The sequence below is a fragment of the Aythya ferina genome (genome assembly GCF_964211825.1).
Source record: "Aythya ferina genome assembly, chromosome: 3".
NCBI lineage: Eukaryota > Metazoa > Chordata > Aves > Anseriformes > Anatidae > Aythya > Aythya ferina.
In genome coordinates, this window is record NC_140298.1 from 16,329,979 (window position 1) to 16,354,354 (window position 24,376).

Consider the following 24,376-nt stretch of genomic DNA (forward strand, 5'->3'; position numbering starts at 1 on the left):
TATAATAATAAACAATGCCTCATATAGTTAGCCAGCTCTTTCTTAATGAGTGTTAGTTGTTTCACTAGTTGGCAAAATTATGCTCCCAATGAATTTTATAATACATAACCTGATGGCTTGCTACCTACCAGCTTCTGATAGCATCTTGCTCTTGTTCTTACTTCCATCTCAGTGATGGATGGTAAAGTTTCATGGATATGGTTTCAAGATATTAAAGAGAACTGGCCCCAGCACTGAGCCCTGGGGGACTCCACTAGACTTTAACTCCATTCATGACTCTTCGGGCGCAGCTACCAAGCCAGTTTCTAACCCAACAAAGCGTACACCAGTCCAAGCCAAGAGCAGCCAGTTTCTTGAGGAGAATGCTGTAGGAAATGGTGTCAAAAGCCTTACTGAAGTCAAGGTAGACCACATCCACAGCCTTTCCCTCATCCACCCAGCGCGTCACTTTGTCATAGAAGGAGATCAAGTTCATCAAGCAGGACCTGCCTTTCATAAACCCATGCTGACTAGGCCTGATCACCTGCTTGCCCTGCAAGTGCCGTGTGATTCTATAATTCTACGATTCTATGTGATATTTATATTGAATATATCTCATTAAAGATCAATGATAAATACGTAGATATGATTGGGGAGAGAAAAGGTTGTCTTTTCTTCTGATAGCCTGAAGTTTTTTCCATCATAATTTAATATGTAACTTGCAAGCCAGAGAGAGTGGTTGCATTTTTATTTTTCTGTCTTTAAATTTTTTTCTTCAGTACTGCCAGCACAAGGCCCCCAGGCTCAGATGACGAAGCAGCAGCTTCATCACTGGCAAGTGCTGGGTTATGTAGCTTGGCATGCCACCCTCCATCACAGCACAGAGCCCTGTGGGTGCCAGACCCTGATCTCAGCATCTTTCTTCCCCTCTCGAATTCCATCCCAATGAGTCTCCTGTCTTCTCTCAAAGCACGCCCAACACCTCAGCAACAAGAAAAGGAAGATTGATACCTCATATCTTGCCAAAAAGCCAGGGAATTTAGACATACATTCATCAAAAGGAGTCCTCAGGACTCTCATTTACTCTTACAACATTCAGTAACAGTTTCACTCTTAGTTTCTACACTAGCCCTTTCTAATGGTTTTCATTTTAAGCAGGCAGAGTATTATATATGTATTTTTCTATCTCCCTATTAAGGTCAGCATTTGTCTAAAAATACATCAGATTTTTCTTTTGCTGAGACATGTACAAATCTGCTGTTGTTAGTGACTGAGAGACCTCAGTTTTGCTTAATGCTGATAAACCAGAGAGACTGAAGACTTAGAAGAGGAGAGAAGTGACAGTGCTCCAGCCCCTCACTGCAGCAAACCAGTTTCTTGGTACCATGTCCATCACTGCACTTCACTGTGTCTCTGTGTGCATGTGAATGCTTTTGGTTTTTGCACAATAACATAATCAAAGAGACAAGTATTCTAATATTTAGGATTCATTTCCAAAACAAGACCATTACTCAGGAAATTCTGTAACCATTTTCACCCTCTCCCTAAATAATTCAGTGCAATATAAATCCAAGCAGAAAAAAAAAAAACTATTTGATGCTGAGATTTAAAAGTACTTAATACTATTTCACTTTAATGAATAGCATATGCAGAATAAATTAGAACCATTAGAACTATTTCTTCTGTAAATACATTCTGAAATTTGACATAAGGATACAGTACTACGTAATGCTACAGGCAGTTATTAAATTAATTCAACATTTTACAATGCTAAGTCAGTTTATGTTGCTAACTATATTTATGCTGATCTCAATGTGATTTGCAGTGTATTAACCTTTTTATGAAATGTTTACTGTTTTGACAAAAGTGAAACCTGTCAGTTCTTATGTTGCTAGAACCAAATATTATTAAATGGAAATAGAAAAGCACTCATTTGTAGACTTATTTTTAACTCTTTGTTCTACTACTTTGCCTTTTATTTTTGCAACAAATTTCCATAAAAGTCCTTTCTGAGAATTCAAGCCAAAGTGCAAAAATTAGAGAAAAATTCATCTCCTTCCCTTATTTAATACATTGTTTTCACTTACCACTATTGCTCTTAAAAAAAAAAAAAAAAAAAAAAAACCTCAGAAGTTTAGTATATTCACTGTTAAATTACCATGTATTCACCACATATAAAATATTTATAGAAATATAGCATACTCATTTTGTTCCTTCTGTGTGAGATTTGGTGCTCATTGGCTTGAAATGCTCATGACCACCTGGGCTAGACTGACGATCTAAGAGAAAGTTGGCTTTGTGCCCTTGTTGGGACTGAACATAAACCAGACTTTCCTGATACTAAAAGAAATTCAGTGAAACTGATACCTCCTCTCCTCAGGTATTTGCTGTGACAAACATTGTATGCACTATACGTGATCTGAAAGTCACTAAGTAGAAGGCACATAAGGGGGTCCAGTACTACAGCTAATTCCTTATACCAATGACTACAGTCAATGAACTGCACTGGATTCACAGGTCAGATTTTTTCAACCTGGTAACTTCAGTAAAAAGTCTTCCTTAAATAAAGTGCTTTGCATTTACTCCTTCCAAAGGAATTCATGAATAACAACTGGTAGAGCTTAAAGTCACTGGAAATTCCACCCTGGACTCTCTAATTTTGTGGTTAAAGCTCTTCCCAGCACCAACCTGGGTTGCTTATGGAAGACCATAAAATAGTATCAGCACCAGGCCTGCATTTCCATGGCTGCTTCATTGTGCAAGACCTCATCAGTTTATGAGGCTTTTGACTTTGCCGTGTGAATTAGTTAAAACCAGTGCATATAAGCTGATTTCTGTGGTTATCTCTGCCATTTTATTCATTAAAAATTTAACATTTTACATTGTTTTAGTGTTGTCAGCATAGCAGCTTGACAGGCAAATTAAGCCCAACAAGAATCAAATGCTTATTTTGCTGCTCAACCTGGGTATAGCAGTACTGTATTTGTATGGAAAGTTTGTGGAAGAACCGCAGTGATTCAGAATTAGCATTGATGTGGTTGAGGCTGCCTACACATACAACAAAGGCAAACAATGAGAAATTGCCCCTAGGCAAGTTTCCATGTGGCAGATTTCATAATCCCAAATACATCTTGGTTTCTAAAGGTCTCTTTCTCTCCTCTGTCCCCATCTGTCATTAAGCTAGCAGTTCTGCAGATGGGTGTAGTTAAAACAAGTTTCTAATTCTCATGATTCAAATTAATAAAAAAAAAAAGTACTCAAGAATTAGGGCAAACAGAGCCTCTTTTAAATTAGCATTGATTTAAGTTGCTGCTGAGTAATAGCGCAAGTAGTAACCAAAGCAAAAAAATGCATGACAAATTTTTGTTTGTTTTTAAACAGAGGAGCACCTAGCTTTTGTAGGAAGGAGCAATTAGCGATTATGTGTTTTTACTGCAATAAACTTCATTTTTATCATGAGCCTGCTGTTGCTAAGATAGTAGTTTCAAATTACCTTTACATACTGCACTAAAGAACAACAGGTTTGCCCAGTTTATATGGCCAGATGATTCTCTAAAGTCTAAGACACTGTAGTATTTATATAATAAAAAGGGTTTACTTGGTTCAACCAATCCAAAAAATAGTAACATGATAGGTGCTATGCAGTCTGATCCCTTGGATGTCTGAGCAAATCCCCTCTTTGAAGGTACGGGGAGCATAGTTGTACAGTGACTGGCTCCTGCTGTGCCTGAAGTCAGCATCAATGAACAATGCTGGGTCAGAGACCCCTCCCCACAAAAAAGTTCAACTCAAGTCAGCGATGAAAGATAGAGTGGAAACAGCAACAGGATTACAAGTACAAAAGGAGAATACGAAGCTAGCTTGGTAAAAAGGAAAAACACCCTGTAAAAATAGCAAATACATTTCAGCAAGCAAGGGAGTGAAGTGTTTCAGTCCTAATACAGATGCTGCTCTTGAGTGCTACCAGACCACATCTAGTTGTGATGTAAGTCTGATGTTTCTGGCACCCATATCACTGAAGCACTAAGCTACTTAATATTGAATCCAAAGGAATTAGCAAGACATTATGAACACCATTTTTAAATCAGTTACATAAATATACATCTGTGATTTAACCACTTGTAAGTAACAAAATCATTAAATATGAATGTGGTAACACTTAGGCAGAAATCATAAGTTGTCCAGCAACACTTTTACAAGTTAAAATTTTGGCCTTATTTCAGTATTAGTACAATTTCAGTTTCCAATTTGTGTATTCCCATAATACACAGACCATTTTGTATAGGCAAAATAGTTCGGATTTATATTTGTTGAAAACTTGGTCTCAAAGATTAATTCTCCACTGCAATGTTTAAAACAGCATTCAGCTTTATAATAGCATAACTTCAATTACAGTATAGGTGTTAAACATCTGTAGTTATAGATATTCAGAAGCTGATTCAGAACTAATTAGTTAGCAGATAAGTACATGCTAGTTGGGTAGTTTCAATAGTAACTTGCATTGCAGCATTAGAAATTGAAACTTTCAATATACTATATGGCTTTGGCTGGGATAGCGGTAGTTTTTTTCTGATGCTGTGTTCAGCATCTTTGATGAAAATAAGAGTGATACACTGGTTTTGGTTGCAAAAACAGCTAAGGATAACATATTTAACTTTCTATTAAGCCCTGAAACAATCTTCAAAGCATATTTTTACTTATGTATTTTTCTGAACGTAGGCACTGTAAGTAGTAGCATCAGTAAGTTCATCAATTGGATTCATAAAATTAAACCTAATTAAATTAGTACCTTCACTGACAGATCAAATTCCTCAGAGAAGGCAGCTTAAAAAAAAAAAAAAAAAAAACTCTGGCAGGAAGCAGATAGCTTCCAACCCTATTTGAAACACTTGAAGCTATCTGCTTTGGCATATGGCTTATGGTATAACCAGAATTAAGAAGAGTCACACTGTTTCTTCTAGTTGATTTTATTGTTGCATATTAATAACACCGACACAGTTGATAGAGTGATCCCTTATGGGACAAGTGCCATAATGCAAATTATGAAACAGAAAATCAGTGTAAAGTGTGGAGCAGCACAGCATCTGTTTTAAAAAAAGGCAATGCCATGAAAACTTGTGGTATTGGACCTCACTGAAAAAAATTAGGAAAGGCCTAAAGTTCACACTTCCCAAAACACAAAAAAAGCCATGTGCATCTCCTCAGTTAATCCATCAGAATTTAATTCCATGAAAGACTTTTTCCAAATTCAGTGTTTCAATTTTCTAAGTAATTCATATTCTTTACTATAAGAGAGCACAGTTAGCTGTTCTATTCTACACACAATTTGCCCCAAAAGAGTGAAGGAATATACGATCACATTGTCCTCTAGCTTTAAACAGCTATTTCAACCAGTACATATACATGTAAACAGAATGCCTAAATAAGGGCTTAAAAACAATTTCATAGAAGTATCCCAGTTCAGCTATTTGTGCTCTTTATTTCAAAAAACCCAAAGTGCCAAATACAAGCAGAAAGTTTCAACTATTGCAATCTAAATTAAGAATGATCCCATTTGCTTGTGTGAATTTATAGAAATATTTATAGAAAGCCACAATTCCAATTAATTCAAAAGGGCTGAGAACAGGAATACATTTACAGTAGCTGCACAGCTTGCATGGCCAAATTCTCAAAAAGAAATTTTAAACTTATTAACAAGTAACTGAATGTACAGGTGTTGACAGTTTAACGTAACTCAAGAATAGACAACTACTGTACTGATACCAAATTTGTTAATGCATAATCTATCTGAAAAAATATACAAAAGCCAAAGTTATTACATGAAATTAAAACCCAGTTTTAAAAAGTGCACAGTAAAAACTGAAGGTAATTACTATATAAATTATCCACAGAGTGTATGTGTCCTGGTTTAGATACAACATGAAGTTCTTTTAGAAATTTTAAGTATTTTAAAGCCATTTACAGCACCAATCCCATTTTTTTCTAGATCAAATACCACCCCTGCTTCCTGTAACAAACAGGAACTGGACGACAAATGTTCAGTATCTGCATTCTGTTCTGCAGCAGCCTCCACGGACAGTTGACGAGCCAGGAACTATCGATTTTTGTTCTTTTTAGAGTTTCCCTGGAACAAGAAGAAACTAGTTAATACAGTATATAGTTCAGATAAGAATAGTATGCAGACAACATATAAAACCTGAGGTCTGGTATCTTATCCTACAGCAAGCAAGGAAGCACAGTAAAACTGAGAATAAACAGTCCATCAGTGTTAATAACAGAAGCTTGTAACTGCTTGTTCTGAAAAATCTCTGTCCTTACAGGCATAACAGAGGGAAAGAGTACCAGAGCTTTCAAACAAGTACAACAGTACCTTACTTTAATTGAAACCTATGGTAAATGAGACATCTGAGTTATGTCCCACAACATTCAGTTGTATTAGCACCATTAACATTTTAAGGACACCAAAGGCAAGTTAAATCATAATTTGCCCTTCGGTAATTCTTCAAGTATAAACTTTATAGGATAATTGCCTCAAATGAAATCGATTCTCCACCCTAACATTTTGTTCCAAAACAAATTTGACTTCAGCTTAGTCTACACAGAATATTCTTAGTTCAGAAAAGGATTTGTTACGTGACAACCATATTACATTTGACTTTCAGCAATTCCACAACGCAAACATGCAGCTTAAATTTTGTACAGTAGTTACTTGCTGGCAATTCTCCATTTTCCTATTTCCTTATGATAACATTTGTTTTTTCTAATGGTTTAATTCTGTTTAAATGAAAGTGATGCCATTTGTTTTCTACATTTGATAGCATCCAAAATGCAAAAAAGTGTGTCTACTGTTATGAGAGTAGTTCTCTAGTTCCTTAGAGACAGAGTACCCCTTCGAGTTTTATAATTATGACAGGTTAAAAATTCCACAAAACATTTTATAGAAACATGAAGCAATATGGTCAGTATACAAAGCTTCCTTCTAGAAGCAAGAAGAGCTTATATACAAAGAAAGTAACCTTAAAGAGCACATTGTCAAGCCAAATTTCTCAGACATCTGAAGGAAAATGTGAAGGAAGTCTACAAATAAAAATCACTGTCATGGGGTGTCGAATCAAAACATAGATCTTCATACACACACCCCTCAGTGAAACCTGCTTCCATGCATTCCACAATTAAAGAGAGTTATTTGTTTCACAGCCAAACAAGTGAAGGATAAAGACCTTCACAACATACACTTCTTCCTAGAACTTTCAGGATAGGATATACCATAGTTTAAGCACTGACTGTTCAACAGCAGACTACTATATTTTTCATCATAAAGTAGAAAAACTTGCTTCTGGTAAATGGATAAACCTGCTTGGAAAAAAGAAATGTATGTGTGACTTTCTCAGAAGTTCACAGAAGAATTTAGGTGGCAACTTTTTCACTCCCACGTGAAAAAAAAAAAAACAGATCAGCTAGAATATGGAAGTAAAGCAGAGGAGAAAAAAACAATTGCCAGGACAGGAGCACAGGACATTATCATAAACATCCTATATCATTAGATAGAATTGCAAATAGCTTCATTTTCACCAGATTAAAAAAAAAGTGCTGATCTTTCACAGGATACACTTTAAATGTGCATGCTTTGAAGCAGTGATATACAGCATCTGCTCTTTCACACATGTACGTTTCTAAAAATCTTCTTTTTGAAAATATGCATGACCAGGTTTGGAGTTTTCTTTCCAGTTGGCCAAGAGTAAGAACTACAGCTTGTTTATTTGTGAAAGGGTATTACTACGGGCACACCAAATGCAACCCACAGAACTCCACTAGCCAGTGTCTACTGTCAACACTTGACAACTTACCTTACTAGTCATTTTTAGTGTATCAATTTCTTCCCTTTGTTTAGTTAAGGTCTCGTTCATACTGCATAGATGGTCACTCATCATACTTAACTGATCCTCATAGCTTCTCTTTGTTGTCATCAATTCATCCTATTAGGACGAAAAACGAAGAAGTCCACAATTTGAAGCCTTTCATCAATATTAGAAAATGTTTGCTTTGCCAGTTGTCACCATCTCCACTTAGTAATCTACATTTTTGATATTAGATATGTGCAATTAGGCCAAATTGCACTTAAACCGTTGAAATTACATCAATGAATCATAAATTGCAATTAAACCATTGAAAAATAACACAACAAAAAAATGTCAGTAGTTACTTCCTTTCACCTCAAGCCTTATGCACGGTATTTTCCCTGTAATTTTGTTTAGTTTCTTTAAGTTTTTTTCAGCTTTGTATAGCTTATGTAAAAGCTGAACAGCTAGATTTTCGCTTCCAACCAAGACACAGGTAAAATCTATAGGATTAGAACACTGCCTGTACACGAACACATGCAGCTCATGAAGCTGAAGGAATCAGCAACTCACGTGCAGTTGCAGAGCGATCTTTCTGGCCTTAAAAACATGGAAGGACACTGTGCATTACTAGAAAATAGCGATGAATGGATACAGACTCTTTAGGAGGGACAAGATGGGAAGGCAAAGAATCACACTCTATGTGAAAGAGTGGTTAAAACACAGTTAAGATCTTATAAGCAGGAATCACACAATAACAAGGGTAATGTGGTAGGCGTCTGATACATGTACTTAATCTCACTACTAAGACCCTAATCCTCATGAGGAATTTTAACCCCGCTACTGTCTTCTGGAAGGACAAGGTGGGATGCTTGCAATTTAGGAGTTCTTTTTAGTGTTGTAAAGGATTTATCTAGTTCCCAAGAAATTTGCTGTAACAGTTTATCGTCTTACTGTGAAAAACAACTTCTTAAAAGATTATCCCAAAATTATCTCTGCTTAATATTAAGGTATCCGCCCACAAAAAATGACAGAGGCTTTTCTAAGATTTTCAGTAACAGGTGCTAGAATGGATTAAAGATTCCATGTTTCATCTAGGATACTGCACTATCATCATTTTCCTAGTCCTGTTTAAATTAAATGAACTAATATGGAGTCAACCTTGCCAGTACCACACCTAATACTGTAAGGAGTAGAAGACACTAGGAGAGGAAAAAATGGATGTTAAGTACTGCTCATACATTAAGTAATCCTCCCCTCACAGAGGAAAACAAGACACTGAAATACATCATACAACTCTGCATTTAGACATACAGAAAACACATTTTCATAAAAAAGCCTTGATATCAAATGTGCTAAAAACACAGGTTTGGCTACTACCACCTTTCTTTACACGGATATTTCACTTCAACTTTATACATGGATTTGAAGTGTATGACTTCTTTTCTCTACATACCCTTAATTTTTATATGTCTCATTAAGGACCTAGATGAGGCAGGACCATGCTTGGTGGTCTTTCTCCTTCACCTTCCTCTTACACACAATTAACTATGCATCTATTATGTCATTTAATATTTTACTTGCCTGTAATCTACTGATGTTTTGACTAGCTAGTTTCAATTCTTCCGTGAGTGATTCCTTGGACTTCTCCGCTAAAGACAGTCTTTTGGCAAGTGCTCGACACTGTCAATTCAAGCAGGATAAGGAGGGTAGAAGGGAATAAATTTAGTTCTACAACATCGTCTTGTGCCATCTTTAACTGAATACTTTGAATGTTTCCATTTTTCTGGAAGCCTTATATATTCAGGTATTAATCAGAATCTGTGTACTTTTTTTAATACAAAAATAATCTAATAGTTAATGTTAAACTTTTGTTTCATTTTACAGAATTACTATATTACCACTTGTCTAAACTTTATTTTTAATCACATTATTGCTAGGAAAATATTTCATAAAAAACACAAGTCACTTCATACTATTGATACTCAAGTATCATAGAAAGATGGTTTACTATGTCATCTACTATTAAAAAACTAATTTTAAGATGTTTTGGTTAATTATACAAATCAAAACAGCCACTATGTTCAAGGATTACTTAACGATTTGAAAAGAAAAGAGGAACTTAAAAAGACTGAATTACATTGTTAATTCTAAATTTTAAGTACAGCTTCTCAGGAGAGTTGTTTTTATCACTTCATTATATGCTCAAGTATTTCTTTTAAATGACGTCAGCATTATTTTAAGATGAAGTCAAAAATAGCCTGGTAACTAATACCAGCCATTTCACCTTATAGAAGTAGACCAATACATGATACACATTGTAATTCTTAATGCAACGAAGAAAACACTAATAAAAGCCTTTTTTTTTTTTTTATAAAAGAAGTCTGTCTATACTCTCCATTGTTATGCATACAATACCACAGACGAAAACATATTCCAGGAACACATTTTTCTCAGATATAATGTACTATATATTTAACACTTGTTTATGGAAAATTCGAAAAGCATTTTTCAATACAAACACTGCCTGTATGCTCACCTCAGCATGAAAGTGTACTGATTTGCTGTCAGCAAGCTGTAGATGAGATGTAAGTTCTGCTATCCTTGCCATATAGTGTTTTTTTATCAAGTCTTCCCGAGACTCAACATCTGGAGCCTGGTAAATCAAAAATTGAAACAGACACATATAAGTTTAATAGACTGAATACTTCACAGTGCATCACAACAGAGTCTTCTCTATTGACTTCCCTTCCCTCCTGATGCTCAATATGTCCGAAAGCATTAAGTTCCCCAAACCACAACAGACAAATTAGAGGTCAGATCAACTGACAATGCCTATTTAGTGTCATATTTCCTCTAAGGACAACAAGATGACCAAGGATGCAAGAAGTTTGCTTGATTTAACATATCAAGTCTCTGATGAAGATTAAAAAAAAAAACAAAAACACTGCAGAAGTAAACTCATTCTACCACCTTAAAAAAAAAAAAAAAAACACATACTACTAAACACTTATTGGCTTTCCCAGCAAGGAAAAATTCCTCCACATAACTAAGTTTCAGAGTTCAGAGTCTCAGAAGCTCACAAACTCTCAGAACAGTGCACGTTCCAGTTCATTTACACATGAGGGTGGTTGGTTTTTTTGGTGAAGTGGTGGTTTATAACTTGGGCAGCTTTCATATGATTTCTCAATACCTCCAAGTTCAGTCCTATGCGGCAGCTTCTAAGACCTGGTATCAGCTATTACCTGACTCCCACCCTCATTTTAATCATTCCTTCAGGAAAAAAAAAAAAAAAAAAAAAAGATGGAACTAAAATACATGTCAGTTCCATGCAATAGCAGAAAGCCAAAGCACTGAATCTTACTCTTAAGTTCTTGGTGTGGCAAGTGTTATGCTATAGTAGTGCTAAAGGAAGAGTTAACATTTGGTCTGACAGGTAGCCCTATATTTCTTTCAGTATAACCTCTGGTTTGGGATAGCCTGTTAAAACACAGAAATACAGCCAGTGACTTTTTCTACACCACTCCCAGCTTAAGCCCCTTCTCAGGAAATTAAGAATTGAGGCCTGGAATCCACTTAGGATTCCTAAGGAAAGCATTGATCTCTGTACTCTTACTGAAACTACAGAGAACAGACCTAGGCTACAGCTCATACTGTTCCAGGCCACTTACACAAATAAAAGCTACAGTTGACTATACAGAACAAAAACACATATACATGATTTCAGAAGCTTGAAGATATGGTACACAGACTGAGTGATTCATGCCATTATTTTATGGTATTCTTGATATTTAATTACACCTTTGGAATAAGGTTAACAATTAAATTAAAATATTTACCATATATAATTGGATAACATTTAAAATAGATTACCTTCTCATTATCAGTAGTTATAGTCAACATCCCGACCTAAAACATGGAAGAAAATACATATGAAGTGAGGATTGCAGAAATAGGTACCTGTCATAAAAGGACTTTAATAAAACAATCTTGAAACAGTTAAAATTAAGAATTAAAATTAAGAATTAAGAAATTAAGAATTAAAATTAAGAATTTCCACACGTAACATAAAATAAAGCACAATATACAGGAATGCCTTGAACAGAATTAAAGGTGACACCAATTCTCCAAATATTAAGTATCCCTTATCTCAGGCTATACACATGGCAAGAGCAATAAAAACAACAAGATGCAGCTAGCTTATCTGATTATGTAACTACTTGATCATATGCACATGAAAAAGCAATGCTTCAGTGCACTAAGGTGTCTAAATTACACAAGAAAAAGGAAACCTAAGGAAAAAAGGAAAAGGAAATCTATCTTGGATTTCTTGAGTACCTGATGAATTCCTTTCTTTGCAGTTTGACTAATAAATTTCATTGACAGCTTAGTGTAAAGCCCTGACAGAACTCTACCAGCGGGATGTATGTGATTAACTAGTTTCACGTAAGACGATTTTCATACTCAGTCAGATATTTCTTCCTGACCCAATAGGACTATATATAGATTTAGGTCTATGAACAATATTTTTGTTATGCTGACCTATCATTTACATCAAGCACTGTGACTAGAAAAAAATCTCCTCAAACTCCTCAAGGATAAAATATGTGATCAAGAACTTAAAATGCCAGTTTACATCAAAGCACGTAATTCCAAAACTGGTTGGACTTGATGATCTGAAAGGTCTTTTCCAGCTTAAGTGAGTCTACAAAAAACAACCCATTGTTTGTTTGTTTGTTTTTTATCCTGGAACAGGAAAGCGGTGAGGAAAAAAACCTCAAATTCTATTGAATGCTTGTGTTAACAGATTATTTAATGTCTTACAGATTACAGCCCTGTTAATACCATTTCAGAAGCAGCAACTCAGAGGAAAGGGCAATCCTTTTAAAATATTCATAATAAACAGCAAAAAGCTATTTACCAACACAGGGAAACAACACAGAATTCATGCCATATCCAAAAGCAATCGATGAACCCAAGTTGTATGAACCTACGCAGGTTATGTAAAATTCATGATCCAGAGAATACTGGAAACTTGAATGACTTCAAGTTAACTTTGTTATACTACATGGACCTACAGTAAGTCTTTTAGCTCTTTTAAAAATACTAGTTACCAACTTCTGTTTGCTTTAACATATTATGGATATGTTAATACCAATCATTTCCTCCTCAGTCACAGAAGTACAGCACCACAAGAATGCCTCTATTATACTAAATAGCCGAAGTCTCAAAAGCCAAGAAATTCCAAAATCTGAACAAAGTATCAGCAAGCCAAATGTAATGTAATTGGAAATGTAATGAACCCAAGCATGATTGCATTTCAACACCAAACCACTTCCGTTATTAATGTTTCACTGATCAAACAGTACTACTACTAAAATGTATTTTTTTTTTCCCATTGAAGGAAAAAAGTCACTTACCAGACTAGTACTTTTAATAGGTTCCCTCTGACTCTTTTCTGTTGTTTCCTCTTTTTGTTCAATTACATTTGGCAAAACAGAACGTTCTTGTGCAGTTTCAGCTAAATATCCACTAAGAGAGTTCTTCAGTTTTTGGTTTTCTTTCTCTAGTTTTATTTTAGCTAGTTGCGCCTCCAACATCCAGTGTTCTTTTTCTTGCTCAAGTTTTGCAATTTTCTCTAAACTCTGCTGGACCTTTAGGATAGTTCACAGTTCACGTTAATCAACGCAGAAAAAACACAGCCCAGAAGTTGATTGAAGAGAGAATTATCTCAAATCATAACACAAATGAGCTAGTGAATAACAAAGCAGTAGGCTGCATTCTGTAGGTTGAACTGTGATCATCTATGACATGCACAAACACCCCTCCCAGCTTGTCCAAATAAGAAAAGCTATGGAACAGTATATAGCCTTCCACTCCACATATTTCTACTCAACATCTCATCTCAAATAATAGATTCTGAACGTGGGCCACTACAAAAAAAATGCAAGTATTTTTCTTTTACAAAAGTTCAAGGACACTAACACAAGAACAGCCTGAACATTTGAGCTAGTAAGAGAAGTTTTAGTCAGTACTTCAAATTAGCAAGTCCCACTCATAAAGAGGTGGGCAGACTGTATAAGGCCGTTTAAATACCATTTAGTCTCCCTCTGCCTTATCTTTCAGAAAAGGAAAGACACACTTCAAAAACACTCAAGACAGTACAAAAAATTAGAAATGAATATTCCAGTTTGAGCTGTTCTTTTACTCTAAAAAAAATAAGTAAGACATCTGTAGTTACTTTATGACTCAGTATGTGCCTTTATGTACAAACAACCACATACAAACATAGGTAGACTATTCAGTACTACTTTCCTTTACATTTATTATTAGACATCAGTACCATTTATACCAGAATACCTGTTGTGCAAGACCTTCTCTACTTTCTGTGGAACTCAGAAGAACTCTACGATTGGCTAAAGCCTCTTCATAAGGCACTGAATCTGCACAAGGCTGTGAAAGGATAGAAAACATGTTTCACAATAGATCAGAGTATGTATTCTACATTTATTTTCTTATTGTCCTTCTTACTTCACTGGAGGGAAGAAAAATATGTTCTAAATATTTATACCAGACAGTAGAAAAAATGGTTCCATGGTTCAAACTCAAAGAAAACCATTGCCTTCTCTCCCCAAAAATGCATACAAAGTTCTCTGGGCACCTTTTACTTGTGTGCAACTTAGTGATCAAATGTATCTGAAGTCCACTTAGATATCACAACATAAGGGTTCTCAATAAATCACCGTGAAATACATCGTAACTTTTTTTTTTTTTTTTTTTTTTTTTTTAACTTTAAAGGGAACAGCGGGGAGATCTGTCTCCAGTGAATGCAAGTATAAAAATGATGTCACTCACACCATATTCTTGGTGAACATGGGAGGAAGTTTAAATAAGTAGTTATTGGTCTCAGAGTCTTAGTGCAGATATTTTTGGAACTGGTTAACAGCAGAATCAACACATACTGTCAATTTTGAGAGCAACTACGATCTAATCACTTCAATAGCATTACTGCTGTATGGATCCCATTCTCCTCAGCCAAAAACCCTCCTTGAGAGAAATCCATTCCAAATGCTGGAAACCAATGGTCTAGAATAGCAACTAAATTATGCTTTCTCTGTGCAAACATGCTAACTGAACAAACCTTCTTCAAAGACTTCATGTAAGCAACTGCCTTTTTCTTGTACTGCAGCATACACTCGGCTGAAAGAGGGCTGATGAACTCTGTTCCTCCTTTTGGGCCATAGCTTAACGAAGCAGTGAAATGATCCAAGTTGTTGCTAAAGAACGAGGCAATCTAAACATAAAGAGAAGTCACTTTTTGAATTAAGTTGAATACAGTGACTTAGAGCAGTAACTCATTCAAGAGAAAGATGAGCATTTAGTGAAACTGAACTTCACAAGAAGAAACTTAAAGAAGCTACAGGCTCCTTTACGTAGCTTGGACCTTACTAAACATCCTCTTTACAATATCTACTCTTATTACACATCGTTTCTAAACATATGTCCTGAAAGTACCTTTCATTAAGCCTGTACCATATAGTTAATAGTATCAGAGATACACCTAGATTTCTCAAATAATTTTTTTTATTAAAAAAACACTCAAGTTATGGCATTATATTAAGACAAAAATTTACATTACCTTGCCCATTCCATTTGTTAAAGACACAACAGAGGACAAAATACAGTCATTTGTAGTTATGAGTTTCTGCGTGACAGTGGGAACCTCTTGTTCTAATGTAGCTTTCTGACTGTAGTGCTTGGAAATGTCTAGAAAAAGAAAAACACTTACATAAATTTTGTTTTTGTCTATTCAAGCTACCATCTCCAAATTCAGCTAATGACCTTGGGTTTTGAACAATTCTCTCCTCTTTAAGTGAGTTGTACAAGTGTTTAGTCTGGATGCTTCTAGTTGTTCAGTAGACTGCCTTACACAACTGTTTAAGGTCAGAAAGAACAGTTATTACTGTTACGGCAGGCAGAATAAAAGGGTATATTTATGTTTTGCATCCCAAAAATCATAGCTGTACAGGGGAGCCAAACTCCCACTGAACCTAGCATTTGATTTCAAAATTATACTTCCCACTTCTACATATTTACATCAGGACACTAAAGATATAATTATTATTAATGTTCAGTATCTGAGCCTTAAGCTTATGTGACTTAGAAGGGTATGGTATTTTAATTCTGTCAGAGCAAACCTAAAAGTCTACTAAAAATTCAGAAAATCGCTTTCTATAATCTGAAGTTCTTTCAGGTAAAATCAATAGACTAGTCTTCTGAGAGAGAAAAACAAAAAGAAATCCACTACACATTTTTTGAAGGTAATTTACGAGGAAATATTAGCTTCCATATGCTAATACATTTAAACAATATCAAAATTAAAAAATCAAGTATTTATCATGTAAAACAGATGTTCTTAATCATGGTGTTGTGAAAATTAACAGGCATTTCACAAGTAGACATTTCACAGCTATTTTACAATCAAGTACTTTTGCTACAAAAGGGAGAAATCCCAGGTCATCACCACCAGAAATTTTAGCTTGAGGCAAGGTTAAGCAATTGGAGAACTGTTTGAGTTATAAAGGGAGGGTAAAGAGAAACTACAGATCAAGATTGTCGAGTATGTAAGCATGAGACATTACACACATCTCTGTTGCTAACTAATGAGTTCTAAAAACTTTCTTCAGTACTTTTTCTGTCCTCTTTATTTTTAAGAAGTTGTACTGAGATTACATTACAGCAACTATACCAAGAGTATGTATCAATAAACTTATCAATGCTACAATACTCTCTGGCATAGTAGTACCTCATGTTGTTTGAGGTCTCTGCAAGTCTGAAGTCTACAAATCTCTACCATCAAATTTTTTTTAAAACAGGACCCTGTAAAATGGGTCAGTGCTATTGACATTATTGCTAATTGAACAAAAACATACATTTTGTTTAAATTAAGACATTAGTATTTATGCAGCTGACTGGTATCAAAACAATTCAACTATACTAATTACTCTCCCTACAAACAGCTACGTAGTACAGAGGCTATTGGATATATTGACTTGTATGGACTAAACAGATGTTTTAAAACTCCCTGAGTATTAACCAAAGAGCACTCCACTAAAAATCCAGCAACCGAAGAGTACTCCACTAATCCAATATATCCACAACCTTTTGATAAAAAAGGTTTGCATTTACAAGCAGGAAATTTTGCTTTAATTTTGAAACTGTCTTCTTCATAAACTTTGGTTATACAGTCATGTTAAAAAAAAAAAAGTAAGCAACCTAAAAATTGTAAGGAATCAACAAAGAAGCAAAGCTGGAAACAACCACTACTTCTGCAGTCTCACCTTTTAAAATGTCATGAGACCCACGAAGACTTGCTGCAATGCTTGTAAACACCGAGTTGTAATTTGTTCGAAGTAGTCCTTCTGGTTTTGTACCTAAAGTACCATGTCAAAAGGGAAAAAACCTTAGCATTCAGTCACCAATGAAAAAATATCTTTGAAAGTCACCTAACTTTCAACTACTGAAAGCATATTTGCTTGAGTTACCTCTTCCTTTAATATTAAACATATACATACACTATATAAAATAAAGTTTATTAACGAATTCATGATTAAGAGACAACAAATGACTTAGTGTCGATAGTATGATAAAAAACCTACAGTTGTTTCTTCTCCTCTACAATGAACTGCAACTAAAATGTTGTACATGGGATTATAGTGTAATTTAAGGCCTACATTGTGTCCATGTCTATCCAGATGGAAGAGTGCTGAGCATTAAAGAAACAGTGCACACTCACAGCCAGGATAAAAGAGGGTTCAATATGACACAGCATTCTGCAGAACTCATTTACCCCATAGTTTAGACTGTACCTAAAGAGTAGCCACAATCACATTTTTCCTGTATCAAGGAAGTGTTACTTAAAAAAACTGGCCCAAAAGGAATACTAATACCTCCCAGCCTCAATGCAAGTGAGCCAAAACTGGCACTTACTTGGTAAAGCAAGAAGACTAATATATGTGTGTAACTTCTCAAAGACCGCAGTCAACCTCTTCATGTCTCTGTGTAGTTCCATATTTCTAGCTCTTAAAGCAGCTGTGCAAAGAGAAGACTCACACTCTTCTTCCAAACTAGGAATATATGAATTTAAAAAAAAAAAATGAGTATGTTAAAAAAAAAACGGTATTTTTGGGGGTAGATAGCTAGTACTCTCTACATCCCCAATCCAAAGTAACAATAAACTGGGAATTTATATTAGAAAGGTTAACTTATCAGAGGAACTTACTAAAGGTACAAAGAAAGCATAAAAAAAACTTTTTATTCCTTAACCCAAACCTCTTTTTAAATATTCCTTTGCACTGATAATTCACCTTCCTTTTGAACAAATATTTTCACTGCATAAGGAATGTGCATCTCACCAATTTCTACTAAATTACTCTAATTGCTGCATGACAAATAATCTTCAGACAGGCTCAAAAAATTAACAGCTTCAGTGTATAACGTCTGAATAGTATCAGTGCTACTGAAAAACATGATTAAGAAACATTAAAGCTTCACCTGTGAAGGAATAAAAATTTGAAGATATATGGTTTTAGGTCTAATGCACAGCTGAAAAAAAACATAATCTAAAGGCTCAAAAAACAGCAGGCAAAAAAAAAGTTCTGATTTTAAATCCAAGGTGCATTAAGGACTGACTTAATATTGAGTTGTAGATGCTACCAATGCTGCAAATCTGACACAGTGACCTTTTATTTTGATCTATTAAATCAAAAGTACCTTTTTAACTGATAAGGAAGAATCTTTCTTAAAAAGCATAAGTATGAAGCTAAGTGTTCTGAGAAGGCCTTCAATTTCACAGCTGTTTCCTAGAAAGAAAGATAACAAGTAGGTATTTTTGCTCTGTAAAGATCTTTTTCAGTGATGAAAATCATAAATCTTACCAGGACTGTCACAGTATCTTCAGTAATACTCTCAAACAAGTGAAGCATTCCTTCCTCCAGAGGGCGAACATACAAAGCATTTTCATGAAGATACTGTGAGAACTAAGCACAGAGAGATTTTAAAATGGTGCTTGGTGAAGGCTCTCAAACTATTTTAAGATAACAATTTACACTTTGCAAAGTACCTGTAACTTGAAATGATCCCCAAGACATCATTAACAAAACAGTCAAGTGTACAGCCCCCTCTTCTTACAGGGCACACAAACACATACCTTGAGGGAAAGTGAGAAATAGTGAAAACTATAATGGAAATCCAGGCAAAACTTTGCCACTGTGTCCTATATCTCCCTTTAACTGCCATGCACAGCACACCAAACTCCTGCTTTTTTGGCTATAAACACTTTCGTTATTTGTTTCATTATCAAATTAAGGCTAGATCCATGCACCCATTAAGCCATCAAAACAAACTGTCCTGCCTTCCTCCCAGCTGTTCACCTGTCAGCCCTCATTCTGTGCACAAGCATTTATTTGAACATGCTGTGCAAAGTATTGAAGAACTAAACTGAGTTAAAACTGACAGCAAGAGAAACATATTTTATTTTTTTATCTGTTCACAGTCCAGTTTGCCACATGGGGAAAAGTACACTTTTGTCAATACAAAGTATGAAGGATGGAGGAATAACTAAGCAAAGGGAGAACTGCTGCTTTCAGGAACTGTATCAGGTTAGAGAAAATTTGAAACATGGGTGTCATAGAACTGCCTGACTTTCCTAAAAATTACTTATATTAATTTTATGGCTAATTTCTCCTTTTTTAAAAAAATATGCCTGGAAACAAAGGTATTTACTCTTAAACTCTTCAAAATGAACACTGGTGGTACTGTTAAAATTTATAAATGTGACTATAAACACCACAGAATTACAGAAACTTTTTCCACAGATTGACATAGGCAATTGACATATCAAAAAGTGATACTGTTTTTTTAAATTTATCCCACAAAAGATACCTTCACCTTTGATTATTTATACTACAGTAGTAGCTACAGATCCCAGGCAAATAGGGTACAAGAAACTTTATTATTATTATTTTTTACTATTATTATGCTGCAGTAACACAGTGTTAACAAGAAGAGAGATGCGAAGCTCTCATTCATACATGCATATGTCTGGATGGAATTAAGGAGAATTCCTAAATCTAAGGAGGAAGAGCCACATGCAGAATGCTCCTGCCTTGTTGCAAGAGAGAGGACTGGAGTTATCTGGCACGATGCTGAAGCCCCAGTAGAACCCAGCAATCCAATACTTAAAGAGAAAACAAATACTTGAACCTGGAAGAGAACTGTCCACATCTACTTTGAGTGTTTGGTGGGGAAAAGAGCTTGAAAGCGCCAGACAAGACCTGGAGTTGGGGAAAAATAAATCAGCACAAGTGTGCTAAGCCACTACATGACACTTGTCTCATTTTCTCTACTGCATTACGGGGAGGTTTTTGAAACACTCAGTGGAAGAGCTAAGATCACACTGAGAATATCGGCCAAACAGATAAGTTACTCAAAGATATAGGAGCAACAGCAGCTTCAAGAAGTGCAAAAAAGACATTTTGCTGCTGGAAAAAAAATCACAGCAAAAGCTGTAAGGTAGGATGCACTGAAACATTTAGGTCATAAATATACAGGAACAGAGGCAGGCTGCAAGAAAACAATTATGACAACAAACAAAGCCTGAACTGAATCCATCATCAGCAAAGAAGAATCAAATTACAGTTCTGATTAAGTTGCAGGTTTCAGCTGTGTGAAAGCACTTTGCTGAAAAACAAAGAACTGTTAGTTAGGACATTAAGAGAAAACATGCGTGAGAAGTGATGTCTGTGAGACCTGATTTTATTTGCCTACTGTAAACTGCAATAGTGTTTATAGAATCCAATCACCGTGTTAGGCCACACAGAGACAGTTCCTACCCCAGAGAACTTGGAAGATAAGACTACATGGCCTTCACAAGAAGGATATGCCATTTTGAGTGTTGCTGTGGCAGGAGCAGGAAAACACTGTTTTCAAACAAAGAGCTATGCTGAGCCTCCAAAAAAATTAATTCTTGATTTAAATAGGTGAAAGGACTGAGAAGGTAAATGTAACAAGATTTCTCCAGAACACCCACGTAAGCGTATTTTTTGACTCCAAAGAGATAGATGGATGTCCTCCCAAGAACAGAAATGTTTTGTGACAGTTAACATTGCTTATATACGTACTACACAGCCGTTTGATGAACAAAAAATTACATCCATCTCTAAATTAACTCTGAGCCATGCAAACCAGTAAATTGAGATTTTCGTCTGAACCGCAAAATACTAGGTCATTTAACTATCAACTTTAAAGCATGTTTGTCCACTGACACTATAAAGTCAACAAGTCAGATGCTAAAGCAATTTTTATTCCATAGCACCCATATATGGACTTCCTGCACAAACACTTGTGTGCAGTATTATCTTCTATGTTTCATGGCATAGAAGGAAAAACTCAAAAGGTGCAACTTGAGAACTCCGAATGACACCCTAAAGTAAAAAAAAAAAAATCTTCCCATAGAGTTACATAAGTAGAGACAGGTCACATTTCTCTATAATTTCAACATGCTTTTCATCAGATGTCAAGCTTCACAACACTTACAGGAGGGGTCTTTACATAAATAGCCCAAAATCAGATTATACAGTTGATGTCTGACAAGCAGAGTCAAAGTTCTCACCTTGGTAAACCTAATTTACATGCCGTTTATTTCACATCATAGTTACACAGTTCAAACACAAGACCTTCTGTCTTCTTATCTCCCATGCTACACAGTGCATTTTTATATTAACTAACAAATACACTTTAATTTGGCATTTAAAAAGCAAGATTTTGATTTGCCTATCATACTTCTCTTTTAACAAAGGCACAGGGGAAAAGGAGTCTCTGCAACTATCCCTTTCCCCATATTCTGACAATTCACCCAACAGAAAAGACCTCTGATGCAGGAAAAGCTCTCAAACACATTTACAGCATTCGGTAAAGGAGGCAGAACTTTCCACCACTAAGATTATTCACTCAATAAGGTCTAAACAACTGAACATACTTACAGCTGAAATCAGTAAGCTTTACCTTCTGATTTAATGGTGATATAGTGTCTGTTGCCGAATCAATGGGAAAGATCTGGACCTTCTGCTCAGTGTACGTATGAAAGTTCAAAAGAGCTGTTACAAGCTCTTGAACAAAAGATAGTGCCTGGCCAGCAAGGTCTCGTAGCTTGAGCTGTAAAGACAGTTATAAAAGTGATTGCATTTGACACGTTCCCATTTAAATGTGCAAAATATTCGGTGGTTAGACACAAGAAAAAAATGTTGACTTCTTTCCTGCCACTAGATCAGCATAAGACACACAACAGCAATTATCTACCTATAAACTTTAAAAATGAATTAATAAACTACAATTCCACTCAGAAATGCATGTTTTTGTTCATTGAAGTGTTTTATTCCATACAACAGATGATGCTTGCTTTTGCTGTATTTCTCAAACTACAGGCCACAAGAACACTGAAGAGGTTGTTACAACTACGCAAGCAATCTTTGAAATAAATACTTCAAGATCAATAGACTGATAGCTGACCACAGCTCAGTTCTTTCAGCATGATGAAAGCAAGAAATTTGTGACAACTATTTGTAAGGAAAATTAAGTACTAAAAAAAAAAAAAAAAAAAAGTATTTTATTCTGGGGCTCTCTCCAAGAATAAAAGATATCTGCTTCTATAATCAGCAATGCAATTCTCCCACCTGTACAGAACTGAGCTGTTGCTTGCATATCAGGGTGTTCTTTAGTTTCAGTGCAATTGGGGGATATCCAAGAAACAAATCAAAAATGGAGCATTTTGAAAATGCAAAGGCAATGGAGAAGAAAACCTTATTCTGTTGTGAATATGGAGTACAGAATAAGGGTGAAGTGACATTTCAGCCAAGGATGAGTTATCCTTCAGAGACATTGGTAGTAGTGCAATGAAATGTCAAATGAAGTGAATCTCAATTGTGGATCAGGGATAGCCACAAATAATTAATAGTCATTATACTCAGTTTGTGTATCTTAGTTATCTATGCAAGAAAGGAACACAGACAATACTACTGTTTTGCTGTCCTTTACGTTGCAGCTTGTGTTAATACAGCAGCATTTTGCCTCCACTGGCAGAGCCAGTCATAAAAATCTGTCCTGGAACATTTTCAAGACTGCAGATCTTGAAGTGTGAAGCTGGCTGACAGAATGCTACCAGGCAACAGTAAAGGGCTAAACTATGCATGAAGTTATTCTGATTTTTTTCTATTACTCAGCAACAGGCCAAATTAAGATTTCCATCACAAAATTGGACACCAGGTCATCAGCTCTCACAAGAGACATATAACGTATGTTTTGGTCAGAAATATCCCATAAAACGGGAGTGAACTCAAGTTCTCAAAATTACAATATTTATTCTTTCAAATGATTACAACATATTATAAATAGTAGTAATTTACCTAGTATACAGCAACATAAAACTTACAAATGAAAACATTTTTCGGAGCTCCAGTGATATGACCAAAGAAGCTGAATTTGAGGGGAACTAAAGATACCAAAGCTACCTTTTTTTAAAAAAGATTAAATCTTCTAAACTAAGGTAGATTTAAACTTTTAAAATGAAATTTTCAGGTTCTAACCTGAACAGGTTGACAGGTTGACACAGTAAAACAGTATTTCAAGTGTTTATCTTTAATAAGAGTTATATTGGCATTTTTGCCATTCTTTCTATAAAGATGTCACTTTATTAATACTTAGCAATCACCAACTGGGACTCAATAGACTAGCTCTAGGTCAAAGCAAGATAAGCAGATGACTTATTCCATATAAGAGTACAGACTGTCTTTAAGAAGTGCAGAGGCTTTGTGGACAGAAATTTTCTTGAAGTACCACAATAATAAGGAAGGTAGTCTATCTTCTGCCATTTTGGGTTGCTTAAACAACTGTTTTCATTCGGTATCTGAGTAGAAAGTTACTTCTTTACCTATGAAGTCAAAAAGTACTTACCTGATATCTTCTATTGTGCAATGGTATGTTCAGAGCATTATACCGATTTGATCCTACAGAACAAAAATTGAGATGCATACATATTAAATCATATTTTATTAAAAAAATTACTGATATACAGTGATCCAAATGAAAAACTCACTGCAGTAATATTACAGTTTACACGAGTAAATAGCTAAAAACATGAGAACAATGGACTCAATGAGGTTGGACTAACCATCCTCACTTAAGAGCCATTACTATGACTAAACAGAGTCTGCCTATACTTGCCTCAGATTATAAATCAAATTCAACTATCTGAACACTCTAAATTTGATAGCAAACAATAGAATCTTCTTGCCCAGAAGAACAATATTCTTCACTACATTAGTGAAAAGCCTTAAAAATCCTTATAGAATCCAAAGCTAATTTGACATTTCAGTTACATCCCAGCAACTGTCAAGCAAGATCAATTTATTCTTTCTTTAAAGAGCTCCTCTATGTACACAATTTGTTGATAGTTTAGAATAAGCTCTACTCCCCATATATTTCAGCCTTTGTTTCAGTTACAG

General features: G+C 35.3%; 1 protein-coding gene across 3 annotated transcripts in view; it reads right to left on the reverse strand.

Annotated features, from left to right (window-relative positions):
- Window positions 1–4,930: 4,930 nt before the first annotated feature.
- Window positions 4,931–24,376, reverse strand: part of PPP1R21 (protein phosphatase 1 regulatory subunit 21) — a 28,231-nt gene continuing 8,785 nt past the window's right edge. For all 3 annotated transcript variants that reach the window (XM_084514146.1, XM_084514147.1, XM_084514148.1), the window contains 15 exons: window positions 23,826–23,878; window positions 21,882–22,031; window positions 18,755–18,856; window positions 18,591–18,679; window positions 17,808–17,944; window positions 17,159–17,251; window positions 15,457–15,584; window positions 14,959–15,111; window positions 14,178–14,270; window positions 13,238–13,471; window positions 11,691–11,726; window positions 10,357–10,473; window positions 9,402–9,500; window positions 7,827–7,955; window positions 4,931–6,103 (listed from right to left, as the gene is read on the reverse strand). In XM_084514146.1, the coding sequence (XP_084370272.1) occupies window positions 6,074–6,103; window positions 7,827–7,955; window positions 9,402–9,500; window positions 10,357–10,473; window positions 11,691–11,726; window positions 13,238–13,471; window positions 14,178–14,270; window positions 14,959–15,111; window positions 15,457–15,584; window positions 17,159–17,251; window positions 17,808–17,944; window positions 18,591–18,679; window positions 18,755–18,856; window positions 21,882–22,031; window positions 23,826–23,878 (1,643 nt within the window). In that variant the 3' untranslated portion in view covers window positions 4,931–6,073. The remainder of the gene's footprint in view (window positions 6,104–7,826; window positions 7,956–9,401; window positions 9,501–10,356; window positions 10,474–11,690; window positions 11,727–13,237; window positions 13,472–14,177; window positions 14,271–14,958; window positions 15,112–15,456; window positions 15,585–17,158; window positions 17,252–17,807; window positions 17,945–18,590; window positions 18,680–18,754; window positions 18,857–21,881; window positions 22,032–23,825; window positions 23,879–24,376) is intronic.